This window comes from Haliotis asinina, chromosome 7 (assembly GCF_037392515.1).
Source record: "Haliotis asinina isolate JCU_RB_2024 chromosome 7, JCU_Hal_asi_v2, whole genome shotgun sequence".
Taxonomy (NCBI): domain Eukaryota; kingdom Metazoa; phylum Mollusca; class Gastropoda; order Lepetellida; family Haliotidae; genus Haliotis; species Haliotis asinina.
Window position 1 is genome coordinate 53,892,513 of NC_090286.1, and position 23,021 is coordinate 53,915,533.

At 40.3% G+C, this 23,021-nt stretch overlaps 1 protein-coding gene across 2 annotated transcripts in view; it reads right to left on the minus strand.

Annotated features, from left to right (window-relative positions):
• Positions 1–555: 555 nt before the first annotated feature.
• LOC137291792 (calcium homeostasis endoplasmic reticulum protein-like) overlaps positions 556–23,021 on the minus strand; it is a 44,751-nt gene continuing 22,285 nt past the window's right edge. Inside the window, exons 2-19 of one of the 2 annotated variants that reach the window (XM_067823320.1) lie at positions 22,307–22,477; positions 16,536–17,086; positions 15,254–15,391; positions 14,670–14,746; positions 13,838–13,912; positions 13,483–13,594; positions 12,953–13,003; positions 9,212–9,250; positions 8,700–8,886; positions 7,902–8,194; positions 7,420–7,558; positions 5,914–6,116; positions 5,156–5,289; positions 4,480–4,695; positions 3,975–4,142; positions 3,544–3,644; positions 2,388–2,579; positions 556–668 (exon numbers count right to left, since the gene is read on the minus strand). In XM_067823320.1, coding sequence (XP_067679421.1) covers positions 640–668; positions 2,388–2,579; positions 3,544–3,644; positions 3,975–4,142; positions 4,480–4,695; positions 5,156–5,289; positions 5,914–6,116; positions 7,420–7,558; positions 7,902–8,194; positions 8,700–8,886; positions 9,212–9,250; positions 12,953–13,003; positions 13,483–13,594; positions 13,838–13,912; positions 14,670–14,746; positions 15,254–15,391; positions 16,536–17,086; positions 22,307–22,477 — 2,876 coding nt within the window. In that variant the 3' untranslated portion in view covers positions 556–639. Of the gene's footprint in view, positions 669–2,387; positions 2,580–3,543; positions 3,645–3,974; positions 4,143–4,479; positions 4,696–5,152; positions 5,290–5,913; positions 6,117–7,419; positions 7,559–7,901; positions 8,195–8,699; positions 8,887–9,211; positions 9,251–12,952; positions 13,004–13,482; positions 13,595–13,837; positions 13,913–14,669; positions 14,747–15,253; positions 15,392–16,535; positions 17,087–22,306; positions 22,478–23,021 lie in introns of both variants that reach the window. The other variant, XM_067823319.1, reaches the window with a different exon arrangement.

Sequence of the window (23,021 nt, forward strand, 5' to 3'; positions counted from 1 at the left end):
TACACAACCTTATGCACTTTAGGAACCCACAAATCTGTTGGTAGATGACCAGATGGTGGTCCTATGAATAGAAAGCAAACACCAGTGGCAGGTACAGCAATGTGCAAAAAACTGAGACAAGGTGCAGTGATTGTGTCCCAGTCAACCAAGCTGTGAACGGGTACCTTGTATTTTGTAAGAATGGAAAAGCCACATTAACTTGGTACACCTAGTGGCCATAAATGTTGTATGCTCCACAGGTAGTTGAGATTGCTAATTTTACTGCTCAAGACTGACATCCAAGGATCAAGGGGGGAACACAAAGTGTCTTTGAGCAGGTGATCTGAATATTGGCACTAAACAAATATGTAAATATGATATTTTTATGATTCTTACATCCAGGATACTGCAAAAGTGTAATCCAAAATACAACATGTAGTGTCTATGTTTCACTGCAATCTACCACTCATCTGACTCATGAACTAGCTAAAGAAACAGAAACATGTTTAAGATATGCTAACACCACCATAAAAAGTACTACTCGAAGCTTTAAAATAAACAAGACATCTGCGTAAGTATTATTCACAATTTATTCATCCAGTGTGTCTGACATGAAAATATACAAAATGAATGATTCAATGATGACAGACTCTATGTCTTTCAATCTCCCGACTTGGACTTCTTTGCACCTGCAACACAAAAACCATATGCATTAGTGAGATTTGTCTGCATTATCTCAGGTCTTCAATTTTTCTGTGTTTCTGACATCAAACACTGATTTTATGACTCATTCTGATAAATCGGCATGAACATTCTTCTTCCATCAAACAAACCAATAATATGGCATGTTTTTTTAGGTCTTATCTGCATTTCAAAACCGATGCTTGTAATCAGTCCACTGACTGAAAGTCTGAACAAATTAAATGAAGATTTCTTTCTATTTCCACATGCACTGTTTTGAGGTAAAATATTATTTCTCTACAAGTTTTGAAATTTGATAAAAAAAATTGGAATATTTATAAAGTGCCATATGGCCAACATCAATAATGACTGGAGCCTTTCCTGCTTCAAACAGCTTATTCCATAGAAACTCCTCAACATATTCAGTATTTGGGTAATGTATACACCTGGAACTCAATTAAACACACACACCCCACACCCCCCCCCTCCTATTTTCTGGATGATGAGAAACAACAGTTGCTGCAACTCTCTCATTATTCCAAAGATAAATCAACCTTAACGATTGTGAAACATATGACCTATTGGCAAATGAAAAACAAGAAAATGAATCCAATTCGTGTTGTTTTCATAGCGTAACCAGTGTGATTTGGTCACTATTGTTTTTTGATGAAAATAGTCGCTGACCAAGTACAGTCGTAGCATTGTCAATGGCTGACTATTACAAGAAATTATGAACAAGTAATGTGACATGTTAACATCTGATGGATCTAGCATCAGTATCGGGTGTATCCCCCACGTGCTTGGGTGACAGCTTGAATCCTCCTCCTCGTGCTACTGGTAAACCTTCTGATAAGATCAAGAGGCAATTGCAGCCATTCTTCATGCAAAGCAGCTTCCAGCTGTGCAAGTTTCTGAAGAGGGGGTTTTCTCAACCTCACATGGCATCCAAGAAAGTCCCAGATGTGCTCCAAAGGATTCAAATCGGGGCTCACTGCTGGCCACGGTGGCTGTCAAAGTGAGGCATGACAACTGTATGGAGAATATCACGGATGTACTCCTGACCATTTAGATTTCCTCGGAGAGTCACCATTTGCAGTTTACAGTTGTGTGAAAGACAACCCCAGACCATAACCCATCCTCCACCATAAGAAACAGAAGGGTGGATATTCCTGGGGCACGTAAGCAGTGTTTCTATGCCTCCACACTCTCATTCGATCTCTCACATCTCCTGTCCTCTGATGTTTTCAGACAAGTCGGTTGATGACAGAGTGACTGTAGCCCAGTTGTCGTCCAATACCTTTGAAGGACTTGCCTGTTGCATGCATGCCGACAATTTGCCACCTTAGTACTTCAGAAAGTCTTCTCCTCGCCATTTCAGTATTCATTAATGGAGCCAGTTAGAAATTTGTCTGCTTTTATACCCATAAATTGCATGTCAGAGAAACTGAATTTTTGGAAAAGTGTGGGTTGTACGCTTCACGTGCACATAATGAGTGCAAGGGAACTGGAAAACCTGTTTTAGACTACTAGAGCTGTGTTTTAATACAGAGATATTATTCATGTTTAACAATGGTTAACAGTTTCTCTAATATCATGAAATATATCAGGGGGTGCTAAATTAGGTTCCAGGTGTATATAACATATTTGAGTAATGTGAATGTTGTACAGCAACAAACCTCCCTAAACAAACAGAAATTCTGGGACATAAGTTCCTCCTTCAGTCTCACCTTCTCTCATCTCGTCCCGAGACTTCATGCGCTGGATGAAGCCTTGACTCTTATTTTTCCGGAACTGCTCAAAGGGGTCCTTCATGTCAATACCGATGCCCTTAAACATGTCCTGCCTGTCTCGAACATCTCCTGCCTCAATTGGGTCCACAATTCCCTGTTCGGACGCCCCCAGACCTTTGCCACCCCAACCTGCAGAATGAAATGATCTTGATCAGGAGGTGTATATTGCATCACTTTGAGGCACTGTTATTGCCCTGTTCAGAAATAAAGTGAGTTAGTGCGGATGGTTGAAAGCCGCTGTTATCAATATTCCAGTTATATCATGGTGGGGTCCAACTTATCCTTGTTTGCCAGTAATAGTGGAGCTTTTTCGCTTTCCAGTGATTTTTAGCCTCATAGGGAGTATACACACAAAACTGCCTAAAGCTTTTCAGCTTGACCTGAGCTACTCAACATATGCATAACCTGGAAGGTATATTGGCGCAAAAAAGATACAGGTCTAGTTAACTTTATTAAATAGGGGAGCAGAGGATGTTAAACAGCAACCTAGTCTCAGCTGTTTGGAGATTGCGACAATCAACAAAGGTGCATCCCTTTCACAATAATAGACCCAAGCAGTTGTGACACGGTCATATTAGTATTCACTTGATCAGGTCAAGCTGAACAAGCTGTAGGTTTGCTAGGAGGGTTTAACATCCACCTCACATGCCAGGTTCCCAATCCCTGCTGGGTGAGCGAGTGAGTGGGTTGAGTTTTATGCCACACTCAGCAATATTCCTGCCATATGGTGGCAGTCTGTAAATAATCGAGTCTGGACCGGACAATTTAGTGATCAACAACATGAGCATCGATCTGCGCAATTGCGATGCGTCAACCAAGCCAGCGAGCCTGACCACCCGATCCCATTAATCGCTTCTTATGGCAAGCATGGGTTGCTGAAGACCTATTCTACCCTGGACCTTCGCGGGTCCCATTCCTTGCTGAATAATAGGCGGCATATTTGAACTATGCCACTTGCCCAGCATGACACTCGTGTTTGGGTATCTGAACATACTCCTTTTTCCAACCTCTGCTCATCCACTGCTGAAGGAGTGAGTACTTTTGTGGGTACTAACTGCACAGGACAGTAGTAGTATACTAATATCCCACATACCCATCTTCTTCAGCAGCATGTGACCCTTGTTGTCTTCTCCCAATCGGGGCTCCGAGGAATGCGACGGGTCAAAGCCAGCCATACTTCCAAACGAGGAGCTCCTGCAAATACAAAATATAACATCCTTAAAAGCTGAAAAGAGTGAGTGAATTAGTAAGAGACTGACTGACTGACACACTCAACAACATTCCAACTATATCACAACAGCCTCTACACATACTCTTTGCCAGGAAAACAAGTATGTGAAATTTTAACCGGTAACATAAGACAATGAAACAACATGCACAGAGTAAATGATCGTAGGGAATCTGCCCAGCAGAAGAACATGGAGTATGTGGAGTCTATTTTGTCGTAGGAAGTCACAGCAAAAGACAGACAAGTATCACACAATGAACAAGCAATACACCTGAAGAGGTGAGCATTATACATACATTGTTGGAGGCGTTGGGCTGCGTGACTTTCCCCGAGATGGTGGAGGCATCACATCTGCTGGAGTCGGTGATCGACTACTAGGAAGGTACGGCAATGGTGATCTGGACCTAGACCTGGATCTGGAACCTGATCGTGAACGAGATCTTGATCTGGACCTTGAGCGTGACCTGTTCAAATTTATAGAATACATTTTATCACTACCCAAATATAACAAATATCCTGATGGAAGATACGAATACCTGTCTTTGACATATGTAAATGAGCTTGCATACCCAATTTTGTATCCTAAGCTGATTACAGAATCTCTCTTCAGTGTTGTACATGAGTTCATCTTATTTCCCACTTAGGCAATGACATTCACTTTGTGTGAGTTGCATAGTGTATGAGCCTTCAAAAAAGTAGGACTGAGACTGCAAAAACAGTATGTCTCAAATGGTCCAAACTTTCTAAGAATATGACTAAAAGTTGGAAAAACACTACATCGGTGTTGGATAATACATTGACCTTCGTCTTCTCTCCCCACTGTTGTATCTGCGCCGCCTCCTGGGAGGTGAAGGTGATCTTGCTCTGGTTGCGGGTGGTGACCATGACCTTGACCTACTTCTTTCACGATCTTGCTGATACTTTGAAGGATTTTCTGCCATCTCTTGCTCTTTGATTTTCTTTGCTCTCTGTTTGGCTTTGAAGAACTCGTACAGCCCCAGTTTCTCCCAGCCCTCACTGTAATGACATATGACTGACTTCTACATAGATGGCCATATAAAGCACATGCATGTACCAAATTATTGTTCACACAAAAACTCAGATATTTTATTCAGATGCATTAAATCTCTCTTACAGTGACTGATTCGAGTCTAGGTTTTTGTTTGTTGTTTAATGCCACACTCAGCAATATTCCAGCTGAAAGATTTGGAAATAATCAAGAAATTAACAGCATGAGCACCAATCTACGCAAATGGGATATTATGCCATGTGTCAAACAAGCCAGCAAATCTTAACACATTGGACCCAATAGGGAATAGAACCCACGTCTTCATCATGATGAGCAAATCTTTTAGCCACTAAGCGAACCCACTGTCCCAGCCTTAACTCGTGTTACTTCAAAACACAGTAGAATTATCTCCTAATTAACAACAGTAAAGAAATAAAAAGAAGCAAAAAGGTTTTGTGTACTGACTACCTGTCACGAGGCCTCTCGTGGCTGGGGTGGCTGTAGAAAGCTTCCACGGTGGCTAGCAGGCGTTCACTGGGGGGCATTGGAGGCGGTAGTCGAATATCGTTAGGGTCCAGGGGCTTGTACTCTGTATCCTCCAGCTAGTAGACAATCAGAGAGAACATCAGTGACTGAACTAAGTTTCTGAGGAGTTAAAGAATCCTAACAGTGTCAACAGAGACAAAACTTGTGTTTATCAGCTGTCTTTGCAAATGCAGATGAAGTCATTCAAAACATCTAATTTGTTTGCAATCATATCTCAGACTCATAAAAAGCAAACTGTAAGGACTACTGACAGACTTTAGAGTACAGATTCACAAGTGGCCACCAAAGTGTTGATACATCTATCTGAATCGTGCACAGTTACATAACTGGATAGTATGCAGGACTAAGTCACCAGAGACTTACAAAGAATTCAGCAAGCATTTGTAAGTTTTTTCAGCATAATTCTTTCCTATTTCACAACCATATATTTGTCAGAACTGAACAATCTGTTGGTTGGTTGGCTGTTTAACATTGAACTCAAAATATTTCAGCTACATGGTGGGGATAAATTAATAATTAAGCCTGAACCAGACAATTCAGTGATTAACAGCAGGAGCATTGATCTATGCCATTGGGATATGATGACCCCATTGGCTTCCTCATATGACAAGCATGGATTACCAATGAAGACCAATTCTAACCCGGACCTTCACTGGTAACTAATCGGACTGCTTCCTCACCTTGACCAGGGGTGCCATCAGTCCAGCTGGCAGCTCATGGTAGGGGACGGAGGGTGTTAAGTCCATGTCCAGAGGGAGCATGGGGGGAGGGGGAGGTATGGTTGGGAACCCAGGGGGTGGCTTGCTCAGGTCTGGAAGGGGGAGTGGCATGGGAGCAGCAGGGGGAGGGCCACGGAAATCTGCCGGAGGCATCCCTCGGGGACCTGAAATTTAACAAAGCACAAAAATGTATCAACATTTCTATCATAGACCTTAACACAATATATTATGTTTTTTCAACACTCGTTCTTGTTAAAGTCACCTGTACTGACTATGCATCTGAAGTGATCCCATCAACATCTATACTTAAAACTAATACTGAAAAGTATGTTATATTACTCATTTTTCAATTTGAGATTTAACATACTATCAAACACTGTTGCAGCAGTCTTAGCCGCTCACAGAGGCAGAACCAAAATATTACACCTTAAGTCCATTCGTTCCTGAAGTTCCTTTTCAGTTTCACTCTTATTGTTGCCTCAATCACAATTATGTGATTCCCAAGCATAACTCAGTCTGTGAGGCATTCAAACCTGAACCAGCAACACAAGTGAAGGTTGATGACGGCAAAGAGCCATTCAATCACAGAGAAAGTATCCCATGGCATTTGTCTTCCCTTGCACATGAATGTCGTTTTCTGGCTATGCCTTCTTAAGTTATTTTCAATGTACCCTGCTGCCAATGGCAACTTTTTCAGTTCTTCGGGGTAGTATTTCCTTATTTCAAATAACACTGAATCACACATGATGTACGGAAAATACCAATGTTTTGCAAATGTAAATCGATGGAAGGGAGATAACTCTAGAACATTTTTCTTGTGTCGTCTGCAAAATCTAGCAATGGCTACGAAAAGATTTGCCTCACATTCCAAGAAATAAATCTGAACAAAACGTTCAAGTGTAGTCCCTGTGAATATTAAGAAGGGGAATTACACTGCGGGGATTTTAGTAAGACATACCAACGGGAAAAACAACAAGATGCGAGATTCGAATCATTTGATTCACACAGGTTGACTGAGTGTATGATCTGATACCCATGCTTCGAACACTTCAAAATTAACATTGAGGTGTTTGGTAAGATAAAGACGTTGTTCACTGGTCCCTCGGGGCCCATGGGTTGATGTACCCTTGCTGTTTGTTTATACATATATAAACAAAAATTGGTGTACATTCACCCATGCCCTCCTCGTGACCAATGAACAACTTATAATGTACCCAGCACTTACCTACTTTGCACCCAAGATGAGATAGGTAGTGGAGTGCTTATAGCCTATTCTGTACCTGACTACCCAGCTCCGGTTACTACTTTTCTGATCAATTGCAGATATAGTCTTATACAGTTGATGAGATGGATTCACTCAGTCCATGACTGAGACTCAAGCTGTCCATAATTTAGATTTACCCCTTCCATGATTAAGATTTATCCCTTCCATGATTTAGATTTACCCCATCCATAACTTAGACTTACCCAGTCCGTGAGAGTAATCAAACTGCTGTGGAGGGGGTCTCTGATTGAAGCCTGGGGGTGGGGTGCTGAATGGAGGCATGCCTGGGGGTGGCTGGGAGAAGGCCCCTGGGAATGCTGGGCCAGGGCCCATTGGTGGCGGCTGTAACAGAGATAAATCAATTATCATCCAAAACTACACAAGAGATATATCTTTGGCTGGGATCTCCTTGGTCGTATTCCTGAAACTACTTCACAGCGCTTTGAGACAACTGTGATGTCACTGGTCGAAGTGGGTGACGGTTGTAACTGGGTGATAATTGTGATAATTCAATTTTATGTTTGTTTGCTGTTTGTTTGAAAAGAGAAAAATAATATGAGAAACATGAAGTAAACTAGGTCAACAATCACATTAGTCATTTGTCACATCAATTGGAAGCATTGATTACTTTAAACTCATTCTCATCAGTAATCTCCTTGTAGATGAGTCCTCCACATCAACATACTTGAGACATATTTGGGGGTCCTGGTGACTGTTGAGGGGGAGGTCCTCCTTCCATCCCCATCCCTATCCCCATCGGTCCTGGTCTCATGGGTGGGGGTTTGTCTTCCTCAGGTGTCCGAGGTGGGTTCTGGGGGCCTGACGTAGGGGGCATGTTGACACCTGACTGCATGCTGGTGGCCAGCACTGGGTCGCCACTATTGGGCACTGACTGTGTCAGTACAGGTGCACCTGTGTTGACCACTCCACCCGAGGCGCTACCCTGCACCATTATCATTGGTGGTGGTGCCGTGGATACTGAAAGCAAAACAAGGAACATGTAATATCTCTATCACAAATGTAAACATCCTTGATAACCATGGTCACACTGTGCCAAAAAACTTGTCCACTTGCTATTACATTGCTCTTTAATTGATTTACCACTTTAGCATTGTACTAAGGATTATTTGAAGTTGAACTTACAGGGGCAAACAGAATTTTACTAGACTAGTAATTCATGAATGAGTGAGTGTCATGGTTTTACACCGCTTTCAGCAATATTCCGGCAATATCATGGTGGGGCACACAAGAAATAGGTTTCACACACATGTGGGGAATCAAACACTGCCCCTAGTGATATATGACAATCTAAGCAAAGGAGAATATGTCATGTAAGTCACTGTTACATTCAAATCATTTGGACTGAGGTTACAGATCTTTGTGGATCAATGCAAAGTATGGCAATTATGGCACAACATTAACAGTGATGAAAATCCCTCAGGCCTGTAATGGACACTGTACACTGCTACTCAACAGTAAGTACCTGCTTGCTGTTGCTGTTGCTGTTGCTGCTGCAGCTGCAGAGCCTGCTGCTGTGACTGCAACTGTGTTAGTTGGCTATTGAGATGGTTCACAAAGTCTTGGTGCTGCTTCTGGAGGCCTGCATACTGGGCCTGGATCTTCGCTGTCACTTGAGTCACGATCTGGGCATTGTCCGTGATCAAACTTGCCTGTGTACAGAAACAGGGTGGGTGGGTGAGTGAGCAGGTTTTTAGTCTGCTTTAGCAATATTTCAGCAATATCGTGGTGGGGACACCAGTAACATTGTATCCATGTGGGGAATCAAAACATCTTTAGCAAGTGAACAGACTTGCCTGTAGAAAGACAGAAAAAGGTTATGTGGTGTGCAGTTTGTGTTCAATTACTGAAAACTACAATTGTTGTTGGTGCCTTCTGGTCATTATTTTTGACTCATCCCTAAATCAGAACCATGTTATTCATAACCCACCATGGTATTTCAAAAGGGGCTCTGATCATCTACTTCTTTGAACCTACCTGATAGTTTGACAGTGACTGGCTGGGCTGTTTCATTTGCTAAAACATAAAAGACAGACATAATTTTCTTAAAATCACAACAGGCATCTTTCAAATAAAAAAGAAACTTCATTCATCATGTAATAAAGGGAAATCTCTTATAAAAAAGAATTATTGGTAAAATAAATTCAAGAATTTGTGATAATTTATCATTCTTCCAGCTGTGAAAGCCAAGGACACCAAGAGTAGGCTCCTCTCTGCCTATGATGTAAATCAACCTTGGACTTCAATGTGAAGCATCATGCTATATTTGGGATTAAACTTTCTCAATACTGAGTAAGGTAAAAACTTAACTACAGTTCTGGCACCTGTCCACTTCAAAGTAATTGCAATTGAGTGATGATGGGGTAACTGAACCTGTCAATTTCCTATTTTGAAATCTAAGAGTATGTGGGTACGTGAGTTTGACTAATGCTGACAGTGAGTCCATCTGAAGGGGGAAGGCCAGATTGACTTTACAAGACTGATGTCACCGACCAGAACAGAAATCCTGCAAAGTGCTACTTTACTGAGAAAGTGTAATTCCAAATATAACATTAAACCACTTGATATTGTATAATCAGATATCTAACCATGGTTGAGCAAGGAAGAAACCTGGAATTGAACCACCAGCAATAAATACAACACTGAACATACAGACCCTTAGACTGCATGCTGGAAATGTAAATAATACCTTCAACCAATTTCACAAAGGCTAATATCAGATGGAAAGTTACAAACAAAACGAAAAAAACAACAACAAAAGTCCTCCTGAGTATTGTTGTTGAAGAATATTGATGTGTCGAAAACCCAGACTCCATAAAGCTCTCCTGACATACACAGAACCCAGAACACTCAATTGAGAAACAAAGAAAGCATAACAAAACAGTGATAGAATTGTGATTAGGAATTGTGTACAATGCAGTAGACGATTGCTTCTTGTGCCTGTTTTGCCAAAATGGGAAATTTGTTTTAAAATACCACTGATAAAGATACAAGATAACTCACAGTGGCAAACTGAGCCAGACATAGAAACTACAAGTATTCGTGGCAGTCAACGTGCTAAGGAATGATAAAGTGAGTGCATTTGAAGCACAAACTGACACCACGACTTGTCAGCTTTCCTTTTAGAGGAAAGCCTACCTATCAAGTCATTAGGGTTTAATTTTATATGAAATCAACAAGCATCAGAGTCAAGGCAAATCTTGGATTTCATCTTGCAACAAGCTAATAATTAGTTGGCAAAAGACGGTAGCTTTAAAAAGCGCAACTGGACACCATCAGCTACTGTGCAACTCATGATATGTGACTTTTCAGGAGAGACAAAACATCAAAGTTAATATGCAAAAATGTGATAAAAAACCCAAATTGACAATGTAAATGTGCATATTGGAGGAATTATCAGTGAAGAGCATCAACCTGGGAACATGTGTATTACAAACAAAAGGCCACTGAAAACAGGCTATCACCCTAGTGTTCTTGTCAAGACAATACTTGTGTAGGCATGGAGTCATTCCACGGGTGACATCCTTACCTTGTCACCTTGTTGATGGGGTTAACCTCTTTGGTCATGTGGACAAGGTGTCCGACTCTGGATTAAAAGGTCTGTGGTTCGAATCCCAGTGCGGGACTTGGAAACTTTAACTTAGTTTAAGGCAGTGGCCCATGCATTTTCAGTTCCTAGGCATTCTTGCAGACCTTCACAATCTCATCTTAGAGTGAGTAGTGGGTACCTATGATAGTTAAGTTTAAAAATGTCCAACATGAAATGAGGTAAATATTTTGTAAAATATTGCAATGTTTATTAGGCAAGCCATCTGTCATTATAACGATTATTTAAGTTTTTTTGTACACAGGCCCTGGCCTTTACACTGAATAAAAAAACTGAACTGAATTGAAATGAATGACTGGGCACATGATATCCACCAAAGCCATAGGCATTTTCAGAGACTTTTACCAACTCATTATAATATGTACCATAGGATCAATGTTTGTTTCTCTTTTGTATAAGTGTTTTTGACACACTCAGCAATATTACAGCTATATGACAGCAATATGTTTCGAACAATCAAATCTGAACAAGAAAATCCAGTCGCTCACCTCATGAGCTTCAATCATGATACAAGTGAGTAAGTCTCATCACCCAATCTCTCTCAGCATCTTTTCCAACAGACTTAAGTTCTAAAATGGATTATCATGGACAGGTATTTTGTACTGGGGTGCATGAACTCCGATTGCAATCTCTACAAGTATGATCAGGCATTCTGTCACCAGAGACTGATTGCAATCTCTGCAAGTAGGATCAGGCATTCTGTCACCAAAGACTCTGATGGTCAAAATACTGATCACTATCTCTACTGGTAGAATTTTCAATTCTATTATATCACAGTGTCTACCCTGACGTATATGTATGAAACTGATTTTAGATCAGTGTACACATTTCCTGAAAGAACACAGCGCCCTCTGACAGCAAGCTAGACAAGCTAGATACACATGCCAGCTATATAAAGCTCACCTTCAGGGCCTAGAAAACATGGAAGCAAGACAAAAACACCAAATGTAACTAAAACTCCAAACACTATTCACAATAAATCACTAGCATTCCAACATCCAACAGAAATGGTTGACAAAAGCTATCTAAACATGGTCAACCACCTTCTTATTACAATTTTCATCATTTCTGAACATTAATGATGACACTGTGAATGTCAGCCATGTTTGCTCCAAAGGACCCAATCTCTCATCTCATAGTTTTGGTGGCCCAATTTTGCACGATAGAGTTAACTGTTCTGGCAAGACTATCATGCAGTTTAATTTCTTTTCTTTCTTTAATGAAACAAATATACATTCATAAATAAGCTTAAAAACAAAGTTTGCTGAACAAGCATGTTAAGTATAAACAGTAGATTCCTTAATTCCCTTTGGCTGTATGACTGTGCTAAGATCAATATAACCACTGTCATTTCAAGAATAAGCACGATATATATTAGACATAAAATCAATCAATAAAAATAGAAAAACTTTCTCAAATGACCTACTCCTCTATTTGAGATCAAGAAATGTTTACCAAGTTTACCATAGAAAATTAGAATAAAAAATAAGGTTTGTGAAAAAAGTCAAACTTTAATAAAAATAAAAGGAGTAAAAAGTCAGCTGTAAGAATTAAAACTTAACACGTGGGTTTTAAATAAATCTTAAAGAATCTTTCTTAGTTCCTTTATAAAACATAATATGTCTGACATTGATTTTCACACATCACATTATAACATTATTACCGTCACATTTATCTAAACACTAGACACTTCTTTGACTGCCACAAACATCTTTCTTGAAAGTCAGGCAGATTTATTAAACCTCAAACTGTATGAGGAGTTACCTCCCCCTGGCCACAGTATACTGTCTACTTTGTCAGTCCAAACTTAACCTCCAGACTCATTATCAGCACATGCAAGAAACTGGTATCAGGCCTCAGCCCAATGTATTAGAATAATGAATACCAAAATGCGGCAGCTATGGTCCTCAGTACCACAAGATTGCATGACAAGCTGACAACAATGAGATTGCTTGGACACAATGTTGGACCCAACTCATTACAGGTCGCTGCATCTGGAGGCATGGAGGCCTCCTGCCAAATGTCCTGCACAAAATGAATCTCTTCACACTGTTGCGATATTGCTTGAATACAAGAAAACAGTCTTTCAGTTGCCCCTGACCTAGACATACCTCAATTGTTTCTTGTTCAAAATATTTGTTGTGTTCCCAAAGAGACAGGAGCTGCAAAAAATGAGATACAGTAAATCACTAAAAATGTAACAATTAGTAATTACTAATGTTAGTATCAACTTTGAAAATCAACAATGCATAAAATCTCCATATTCTTCATTCAAGTTAAAATAGCAAACATGTGTAAAATAGAGTTGTCTCCCTTGCATGCTTTCACCACAGGTTAATCAATCTTGTGGTCACGTTTAAGTCAAGCACTTTATGGTATTAGAATACAACTTGCTGAAACACTGGTTTAGCCACTTTTATGAATTTAACATTGATCACATACAAATCAGTCTCTTCTGATTAGAAAAAAAACATCATTATTACCAATTAGAAAAATAACATCAGTATTACCAAGCAGTGCTTACATATCATAAAGTCTATAACATTTAAACAATAGAATCTGATGGAACACACTAAAGATTGATCAACTATACGACACATATCCTCTGGGATGCCCACAGTGACAGCCTCTCTGTGAATACCTTTGTTAGTTTTTGTCTGCGCTCCTCGTCTACTCCAAGACAGGCTGCGCAGAAGATGGGAATTACCACTCTCTCCAACGCATGCTTCAGCTCCTCCACGCTCTTTCTCTGGCTGAAAAGAGCAACACCAGACATGAACATACAACTAGCACTCACACAGCACCATGTTGCAGGCAGCTCAGCAACCTATTGAAATAATAGCTAAGAATTAACCAATGAGTACAAGCAAACATTTTTCATTGAGCTGCATAAAAATACTATCCATCTTATCACAATGTCTGTAATCATTTGATTTATTATGACTACACATAGATAATCGAGATCTTCAAAGCAATATCAGCCAAAGCGCACTCACCAATGATGTAACAGATCATTAATCAGATAGATCAAATGCAGCCGTAAAGAAAAGGACGCCTCTTTGGAAGTGATTCTGGAGAAAAGAAGTGACAATGTAATACTTCTGCGATGAGTAAGTAAGTGAATGAGGTTTCAATACTTGTGCAGGTGGGAAGCCTGTAATTAATGGAAACTGTGCCAGACAAACCACTATGCAATAGCATGAACAAACAATCTTCACCATCAGGGTAGAATGACAATGCCAGCTGAAGCTTATTAGATGATATAGACAGAAATCCTAGAACTACCATCACAGGTGGGGTGAGGAGATGCTATGATATGTGAAAAGGTAAGATGGAGGAATCCCCCTTAATCAATGGATATCAATCTCAACATTATATCGATGCGGCTTTCCCATCCTTACGAGGTACCCATTCACAGCTTGGTGGACTGAGACACATAGTCACAGTACTTTGTCCAAGTTTACTGCTAAATCCTGTACTTGCACGTAGGTGTTTAAACATATTCATGTGGTCACAGTCTGGTCATTTATCAATGACTTTGTGGGTTCTTTTAAGTGCATAGAGTTGGGTAGTGTACACTAAGGGCTGTGACAACACTGAAAGAGTCTGCCCACAAACTTGACTCAAAGGTTTTCATATCCAGCCTCAGGTGGACTCGATTCCGGCACCTCAAGCCTGCTCGATCACTAGCCTGGCACCTTAGACAGCTCGCCCACCGTCTCCACAAGCAATGCAGACAGATGCACATACTACCCTTGAATCCCTATGATAATGTAGGTATTAATGTAAGTATTCAGCATCTCTATCTGGGCATGTTTAACTCCTCACCTCTTCAGCAGGTACTGACTGATCAGATTACAGTGGTCCTGGGTCACACAATGCACCATCAGCCAGTTCTTGCCATGCTAAAACAGAAGAACTCAAATGTCAGCTTGGAACACCATAACACCAAACATGATCAATCAAGCTAAAGCATTGGAGTTTACGAAATGGGCACTGCCAGAGCTACAGATGAGGGGTGTACAAAGTGTAATGTACTCCTAAATATCAATGAAGTATGACATACATTTCAAATGTATCATGTACATATATAAATACCTTTGCATATCTGATATATAGAAAGTTTAATATCCAAAAAGATGTTTAATACCATAATTACAATAAATAACAAACTTAATCACACACAAAACATGTCAGCACTCCTTCAAAATTCTCAGTACACCTCGATAGTGATGGGCCCCTTTGTCTCAGGACTGAATTTTGTGTGTGAAGGAGGGGGTGGGGTGGAGAGAAAGGGAGGGTGAAGGAAGAGATAGAGGGGAAAGAAAGGAGGAGAGAGTAGAGACATCTGCCTGGACAGAATAGGACAGAAGAGAACTTCCAGGATATAGTATACGACAGCAGTGACCTACCAGGATAGAGTCCTTTGTGCAGGAATCGATAATTGGCTGCACAGTTCGATCTAGCTCCTCCATCTTCATCTCACACTCTAGACACAACTGGTTTAAGTTTTTGTCTCGGGCATTAGCTATTGCTTCATCAATCTGGTGCTGAGGAAGAGAAAACACACAAAAAATGTTCACATTACAAACAATGTAACAGAATTAGTTTTCAGAATTGAGACAGAGAGGGTTAATCTTGGAGTGAAAGAGTGAGTTAATATTTCATGTCACATCGGCAATATCTCAGCCATATCGTGACGAGTTAATCTTGGACAGTATGTACACGTTAGAGGGTATGATCTGACTATTCAATCTGTCTTTGGGTGATGGTTTGATACTATCAACTTGGGTATCAGGATATATATACACTTGCAATGCAGCTATGCATAAATTCTCCTTGTTTTCAACTCATTTTCCACTTCGGCATGAATACCTACACCAAAACGTTACACTCATTGCAATAAAGAAAAGAAGACTATCCATATAACTTGGGTTTCCTTCAACTGTAAAACTTCTAAAATGCCTCTTAAAGTAGAGACTCTGATACTTACTTTGTTGTTGAGTGAGACTCTGGTAGTTTGCCTGTTGTTGCTGGGTGAGACTGGTACTTTACCTGTTGTTGCTGGGTGAGACTCTGGTAGTTTGCCTGTTGTTGCTGGGTGAGATTGGTACTTTACCTGTTGTTGATGGGTGAGACTCTGGTAGTTTGCCTGTTGTTGCTGGGTGAGACTGATACGTTACCTGTTGTTCCTGGGTTTGTTTAGGTTCGAGGTTTGTTTATGTTCCTCGAGCCCGTGGGTACATGAGCCCATGGCCACCGAGGGACCAGTGAACAACGTATTTATCTTACCGAACACCTGAATTTTAATTTTGAACTGTTTGAAGCACTTGTGTTGAATGCGAGGCAAATCCTCATTTTGCAGACAACACAAGGTAAACAGATTTAGAGTTATCTCCCTTCCATCCATTTTCAATCGCAAAGCATCGGTAATTTCCATGCTTCATGCGTAATTCAATGTTATTCCAGACAGAAAAGTACTACCAGGAAGCACCAGGACCATCGGAATTCCCAGCAGTGTACATTGAAAATAATACATGGCCTGTAAGCCATTGAAAATACATTGAAAAATGATAGAATTGCGCTTAGCCAATCAGAAAGTGACATTCATGTGTGAGGTAAGATAAAACCTGTTTTTGCTGAGTGAGACTGGCACTTTACTTCTTGTTGCTGGATGAGACTCTGGTACTTTACCTGTTGTTGCTGGGTGAGACTTTGGTACTGCGCTGCTAGGTTGGCCTCGCTCTGCTTCACTTGCTCTGCTGTATGGTTCTGATGCTGCTGAATCTTTTGTTGTATTGCTGATATCTGCTGCTCTAGTGACAAAGTCTGTGACAGCCCTGGGCTTGGACCCATCCCTGAAGTCGGTACCAGCCCCTGATTTGGTCCAGGACTAGGTCCCATTCCAGGGCCCATCCCAGGGCTTGGCCCCATTCCTGGACCCAATCCAGGGCCAGGGCCCATCCCAGGGTTTGGCCCAAGTCCTTGGTTAGGTCCCATCCCAGGGTTAGGCCCAAGCCCTTGGTTTGGGCCAATTCCAGGGTTTGGGCCAAGTCCTTGGTTAGGTCCCATGCCTTGAACAGCTAGTGTTTGACTTTGTGCCATGGTGGGGTTCTGTGTCATAGGTTGGTTTTGTGCAAGAGCTGGATTCTGTTGCCATGGTGTCGGTTGCAAACCCTGCTGGGATATAACTTGCTGTAAAGCCTGCTGCTGCTGGGCCAACTTCTGCTTTTGTTGGTTGAATACTGTCAAAGGAAGCAAGAGTGTTACCAGCATTTGTTACATATATTATGCTTGTGGTTACAGTTTTTCAGTAAAGAACAGATTCTAGTTTGAGGATTGAGTCCCATCCTGGAAGAAAACCGAAACAGAATCCGGCATCTAACTGTCAGTGCAAAGTCAGTCATGTAACCTGACTGTAACACAGCAGTAATGTATGCCATATTTGGAATTAGTAAAGTACACATTGAACCCGCATCCTCAGAGTCAGGCACCTAATCGCTAGCACACAAAGTTGGCCACCTAACTCACTTAGCCACAGCAACTACCACAAAATTGGAAGTCAGACAACTGGTAGTCTAGACTACGTACTTTGTGTAGCCCTCTGATAAGTGTAAATTGGCACAGCTCTCACGGCCGAAAGCTATGATTGCATAATGCAATTTAGAAGTGGTCAGATGTAGCATATGTCATATTTGGGATTACCCTTCCTTAGTTAAGTACAAATTCTAGTACATTATTTTTGCTTTTTTTTCGGTTAGGCGGCTGACATTGTATGTGCCTGACTCTGAAGGTGCGGGTTCAAATCAGGGATGGAACTCAACCTAAAAAATACTAGAAAGTGTAATTCCAAATATGACATATGTTACATCTGACCACTTTCTAAATGGCAGTGTGCAATCATAGACACAATAGCTTCCAAAACAATTAGACCTGTGTTAGTCTCAACCACAGACTGTGTACCCCTCTGACAAGTGTAAATTGGCATGGCTCCCACTGACCAAAGCTACGAATACACTACGCCAAGTGGTCAAATGTAACTTCTGTTGCAGTAGTGTTTGAGTGAGTGAAACATTGAGTGGTGCTAATTTATAGTGCAATCAGTAAGATTTATGCTATGTCAATGCAGACCCTTTGTAATACCTTTAAGTAGCTTGAACATTTCATTCAATAAGTATTAAATCCCTAATCCATGCTGTGTTATGACATGGTGCAATCCTGAAAGTGTGAAAATCCAGTCATTTGTCAGGGTCTGGTTATGATCAAGCTGACACAGCAACAACTCGACATCTTGATGTCATGTATATCCTGTCCTTATAGTCCTGATTGGGTTTAGGTTTGATTGCTGCACTGTAAATGTAAGATCTGTCAATTTCAGTGTTAGTCTTCCAAAAACTCCATAACTTCTGATGGATCAGAAATATTTTGTTGTATGGTGACAAAACATTACTTCTAATCATCCTACTCACTGACACACATTTATTTATCAACTACCAAACCTGAACAGCCACCATAACTTAAGGCTTTCCATAGAACTCACCTATCTTACTAATTTTTAGTCATTCTTTGATTGAATTTTGGGTTCAGTAAAACATGAATGTCGTTTAGTAAACTAAAAAAAACCGTATTTCTCATAAATACAGTTTTCTTTACTTTATCAGTCCTTTGATCAACGTTGAAACAATACATCTGCATTTCCTCATCATCCAAGAAACGTGTGTGGTTTAGGTGGAGTTGGTGAAAATAGCGACAACTAAGCTTGGTGGGATGGGGAAGCTGCCCTGCGAACTACATTATGAAAGTGACAATGCTGTGGTGTGTTCAGCTCGTGGCCAGACTCGCTTCCGCCACATCTCACAGGCATTCACTTTTGTTGACATAAACATTTCCTGGTGGGATTCGGGAATTCTGCAGTGTGAATTGTAGCAACAACCTTAAACAACCAATGATGGGCAAATCTCAACATGTACTTTTGTGAAAAGAGAGGTTGTGCAACAATTAACACTTGCTTTGTCCTTGTTCTGACAACTCACAGGCATGACAAAAAAAAGGATTTATCTAGGCGTTCCCAGGCGAGGGCAATACTGAACCCCTGTTGGCAGCTGCTAATAGCAGATATTCATGATACCATCATTTCCTTTGGCAAAATTACAGTTAGTGATAGTATTACAGGGGTTAAAAAATATGTTGTAAAGCCACTTGCCACAAGGCAATTGACTGCAAGAAAGTAACTTGTCCTGACTAATTTTCCACTAGTCCTGATTTTATGACACATTCTGATGTTAATGTTTACTGGACTATTCATCGAAGAGTGATAATTTTACTTTCTGCTCGCTCTACTTCATTATTAATGCAAACTTTAATAGCTTCATAGTGAGCAGACATGAAATTAAATCTAGTAGCCCATGGACAAATAAGATACCATTATTTGATTGCCCAAAATGAAAACTGACTTGTCCTGGGCATCGGGCGATGGCATTTTTGAAACCCTGTATTAATGAGGAATGAGTTTAATTATTTAGTTTTACACTTCTCAAGCACTGAAAGAGGAGACAACAAAATCACCTGGACAACCATGTTTAATCCATGACAGCATATCTTTCTTAAAATACATACGTAATCTCTTCTGTTGATTTAGCAGTATGCGTGGATGTAACCTGGAACTTCCTCATACCAACAGCAAGGTACTGATGCTATCCTCCACAAACACACGCAATTGTGCTTCTCTATCACAAAACAAGGTATGGTGGTAGCCTTACACAAGTAGGGTACTGTCATTATGTACAATAGCTACGTTAGAAAATAATGAATATGGACAATTATCATCTGCTCATCTGCTAGATACACATCACCTCAACTGCTACAATACCATCACACAAAAATGAATAGGCAAAATAGTATCTCCTTATCTGCTAAAGCTGCATTACACAAAAATGAATGCACACAATACCAGCTGATCATCTTCAATAACTGCATTACACAACAAAGAATTTGCATCATATACAGACTGCTACAACTGCATTACACTACAATGAATACAGACAATACCATCTCATCTGCTAGATCCACATTACCCAATAATGAATACTGACAATACCATCTCCTCAACTGCTATGACTGCATTACACGATAATGAATACGGACAATACCATCTCATCAACTGCTTTGACTGCATTACACGATAATGAATACAGACAATACCATCTCATCTGCTAGATCCACATTACGCAATAATGAATACTGACAATATCATCTCCTCAACTGCTATGACTGCATTACACAACAATGAATACAGACAATATCATCTCATCTGCTAGATCCACATTACCCAATAATGAATACTGACAATACCATCTCCTCAACTGCTATGACTGCATTACACGATAATGAATACGGACAATACCATCTCATCAACTGCTTTGACTGCATTACACGATAATGAATACAGACAATACCATCTCATCTGCTAGATCCACATTACCCAATAATGAATACGGACAATACCATCTCCTCAACTGCTATGACTGCATTACACGATAATGAATACGGACAATACCATCTCATCTGCTAGATCCACATTACCCAATAATGAATACTGACAATACCATCTCCTCAACTGTTACAACTGCATCACACAAAAATGAATAGACAAAATACTATCTCCTTATCTGCTAAAGCTGCATTACACAAAAATGAATACACACAATACCAACTGATCATCTTCAATAACTGCATTACACAACAAAGAATTTGCATCATATCATACTGTCATCTTCAGCATATGCATGTTACACTTTTCATAAAATAAAAAGGGTTCACAGGGGAGTAGAGGATTGAACTCCAGTGCAATTTCAGCTTTAATCTGATAACAAACATATCCAAAACTACAATAAACAGCACCTGTGTTGATGACAAGCGCACCTTCAAATCTAATGGAATATTCAATTCTCAGCCAAAGGCGTATATGTTATATGTCACGATCTTGCCATGAGTTAAGTCCTTGTTCCTGCGTCTGTCCAAACATGGGAGGATATTCAATGCCAAGAGGCGTGCCCATCGAAAATTACAACAGCAAAAACACTTCCTCAAATCAAATAAACTCAATAATCCATATCTTCCAAACAATTCACGTAAACTGAGGCCCACCCTACGCACAGCTTGACCCCAAAACTTTTATTGACAAGTCTTTTTTATAATTGTTTACTCCAAAATTTTCAAGGCGAGAAAGTGGATGTTTGACAAAGCTTTGTATTGATAGTGCGCTCTTCCTGATGTGACGACACTAGCAGGTGTAACGTCTGCAGCTCCATCGCTGGCAGTCATGGCCTGGAATGTCGACATTTTAGTTTGTTTGGGATTGGGAGAGCATATATGTACAAGCCCAAAACATCTAGGGAACTTTTATCAGTAACACATACAAAGAGTTTGTAGAAGGGATTTATCTTTGTACCTCCTACATCACATTGTAGAACATTATTCTGGGCATTATAGTTCGAAATTCTACCGATGTTTAGCAATATGTTGAGGTTTTGAGTAAGAACATGAGCACCCAAAAACCTATGCCTGTTGTAACAGTGAACAGATGGGATAGTCAGACTCAGCAACTTAGTTGATAGCATGTCATCAACCCCATTTGCTTTGAATTGATGCTCATGATGTCATCCACTGGCCGGTCCATCAAGACATGATTACCTACAAATCACTGTCATACACAGGGTATTCATGAACGTGGAATTAACCCACAAACCATACAATGCTTACAGTAAAATGAAATGACTTTGTAAACTGGAGTTGTTTGTAGTTAGAATGCAAGTCATAATTGTACTTATATTACTGGAACTATTCTATTCTGCCACAACAGCCAGAGAAAGAATCAAATGTGGGAAAGGCACACCAGTGACAGAAAAATATCAGTCATGTATTTCAGGCAAAGTTACAACAATCTGATCACCAAGCACGACCACCAATGTACTTACAACTAGTCTCGGAAATATGCACACTTTACAAGAAAAATCAACAGTTCCATATTATCTTTGCAAAACATATTAAACAGCCACATATTCTTGGCCTGTATTCTTGTTTAAGGGTGTGTTTGGCAGGATAGACAACAAACAATCCATTTACAAGTCTATTAAAACATCCCCTCACCTTGAAATATTGTGTGGCCTTGGTAACATTCCTGCATTGAGTGAGCATGGTTTTACACAGCTTTCAGCAATATTCCAGCAATAATAACACAGCGAGGGACACCAAAAATGGGCGACACACACTGTACCTATGTGGGGAATCAAACTCGGGTCTTTGGCATGACGAGCGAACGCCTTAACCATAAAGCTACCATATCGAACAATCAGAGGTAGAAAAAATGTTGTATGCACTGCTGATTCAACCTTGGTTGATACAGTGACAAAGAATCTTCTCATATGCTGTTTCCACGACAAAACTAATACATAATATCCACTTACTTGCTTGTTCCGTGGTCACCTTGCACTGGTAGTAGTTGAAGAACTCTCCACCAAAGAGGAAGGAAAATCGAGGATTGCCTTTTTGCTTCTGTTTTGTCATGTGTTCAAACTCTGGTCCATTTCGGGCAACAAAGTTGGCAAGCTTGTCGATGATGTTTTTCAAATCTAAATCTGGAAGAGAAAGTGCACCATATTATAAAGGTGAAATGTGATGGGTTGTGCGTGGTGGGGTGATGGTTACAGTGTGGCTATGTAAAAAAAATAACAACTGTGGCATCCTTCCTCGATAGTGATTATTGTTACCATGGTTACCTCTTTACAACCGAATCACTTACACACCAATATGGGTTGTAAATGGTCTTCAGGATGTCAACATCAAGCATCCACAAGACATTCACCACTACACTAGGAGTCTGAGTGATTCACAGTTAACAGGAGCAATTACTAATGTCTCTTACATAAAGTGAGAAATGATCCAAGTGAGTCTGGATTATGTATTGTCACCTGTATCCATGCCTCGCCTTGATTTTGGAGGAAAACAATGAAGTGGTGCTGGCCTTACCCACCTTGTGAAACTCACAAGCATGGGTATGAACACAGCATTTGTCAGTACAATGATAGAAACCTTCAGTGAAATCAAGTATATTGCAATGATGCCGATACAGCCTAATGGGCTCGTGGACTGAGAAAATACATAAATTAGAGCATTTCTGTG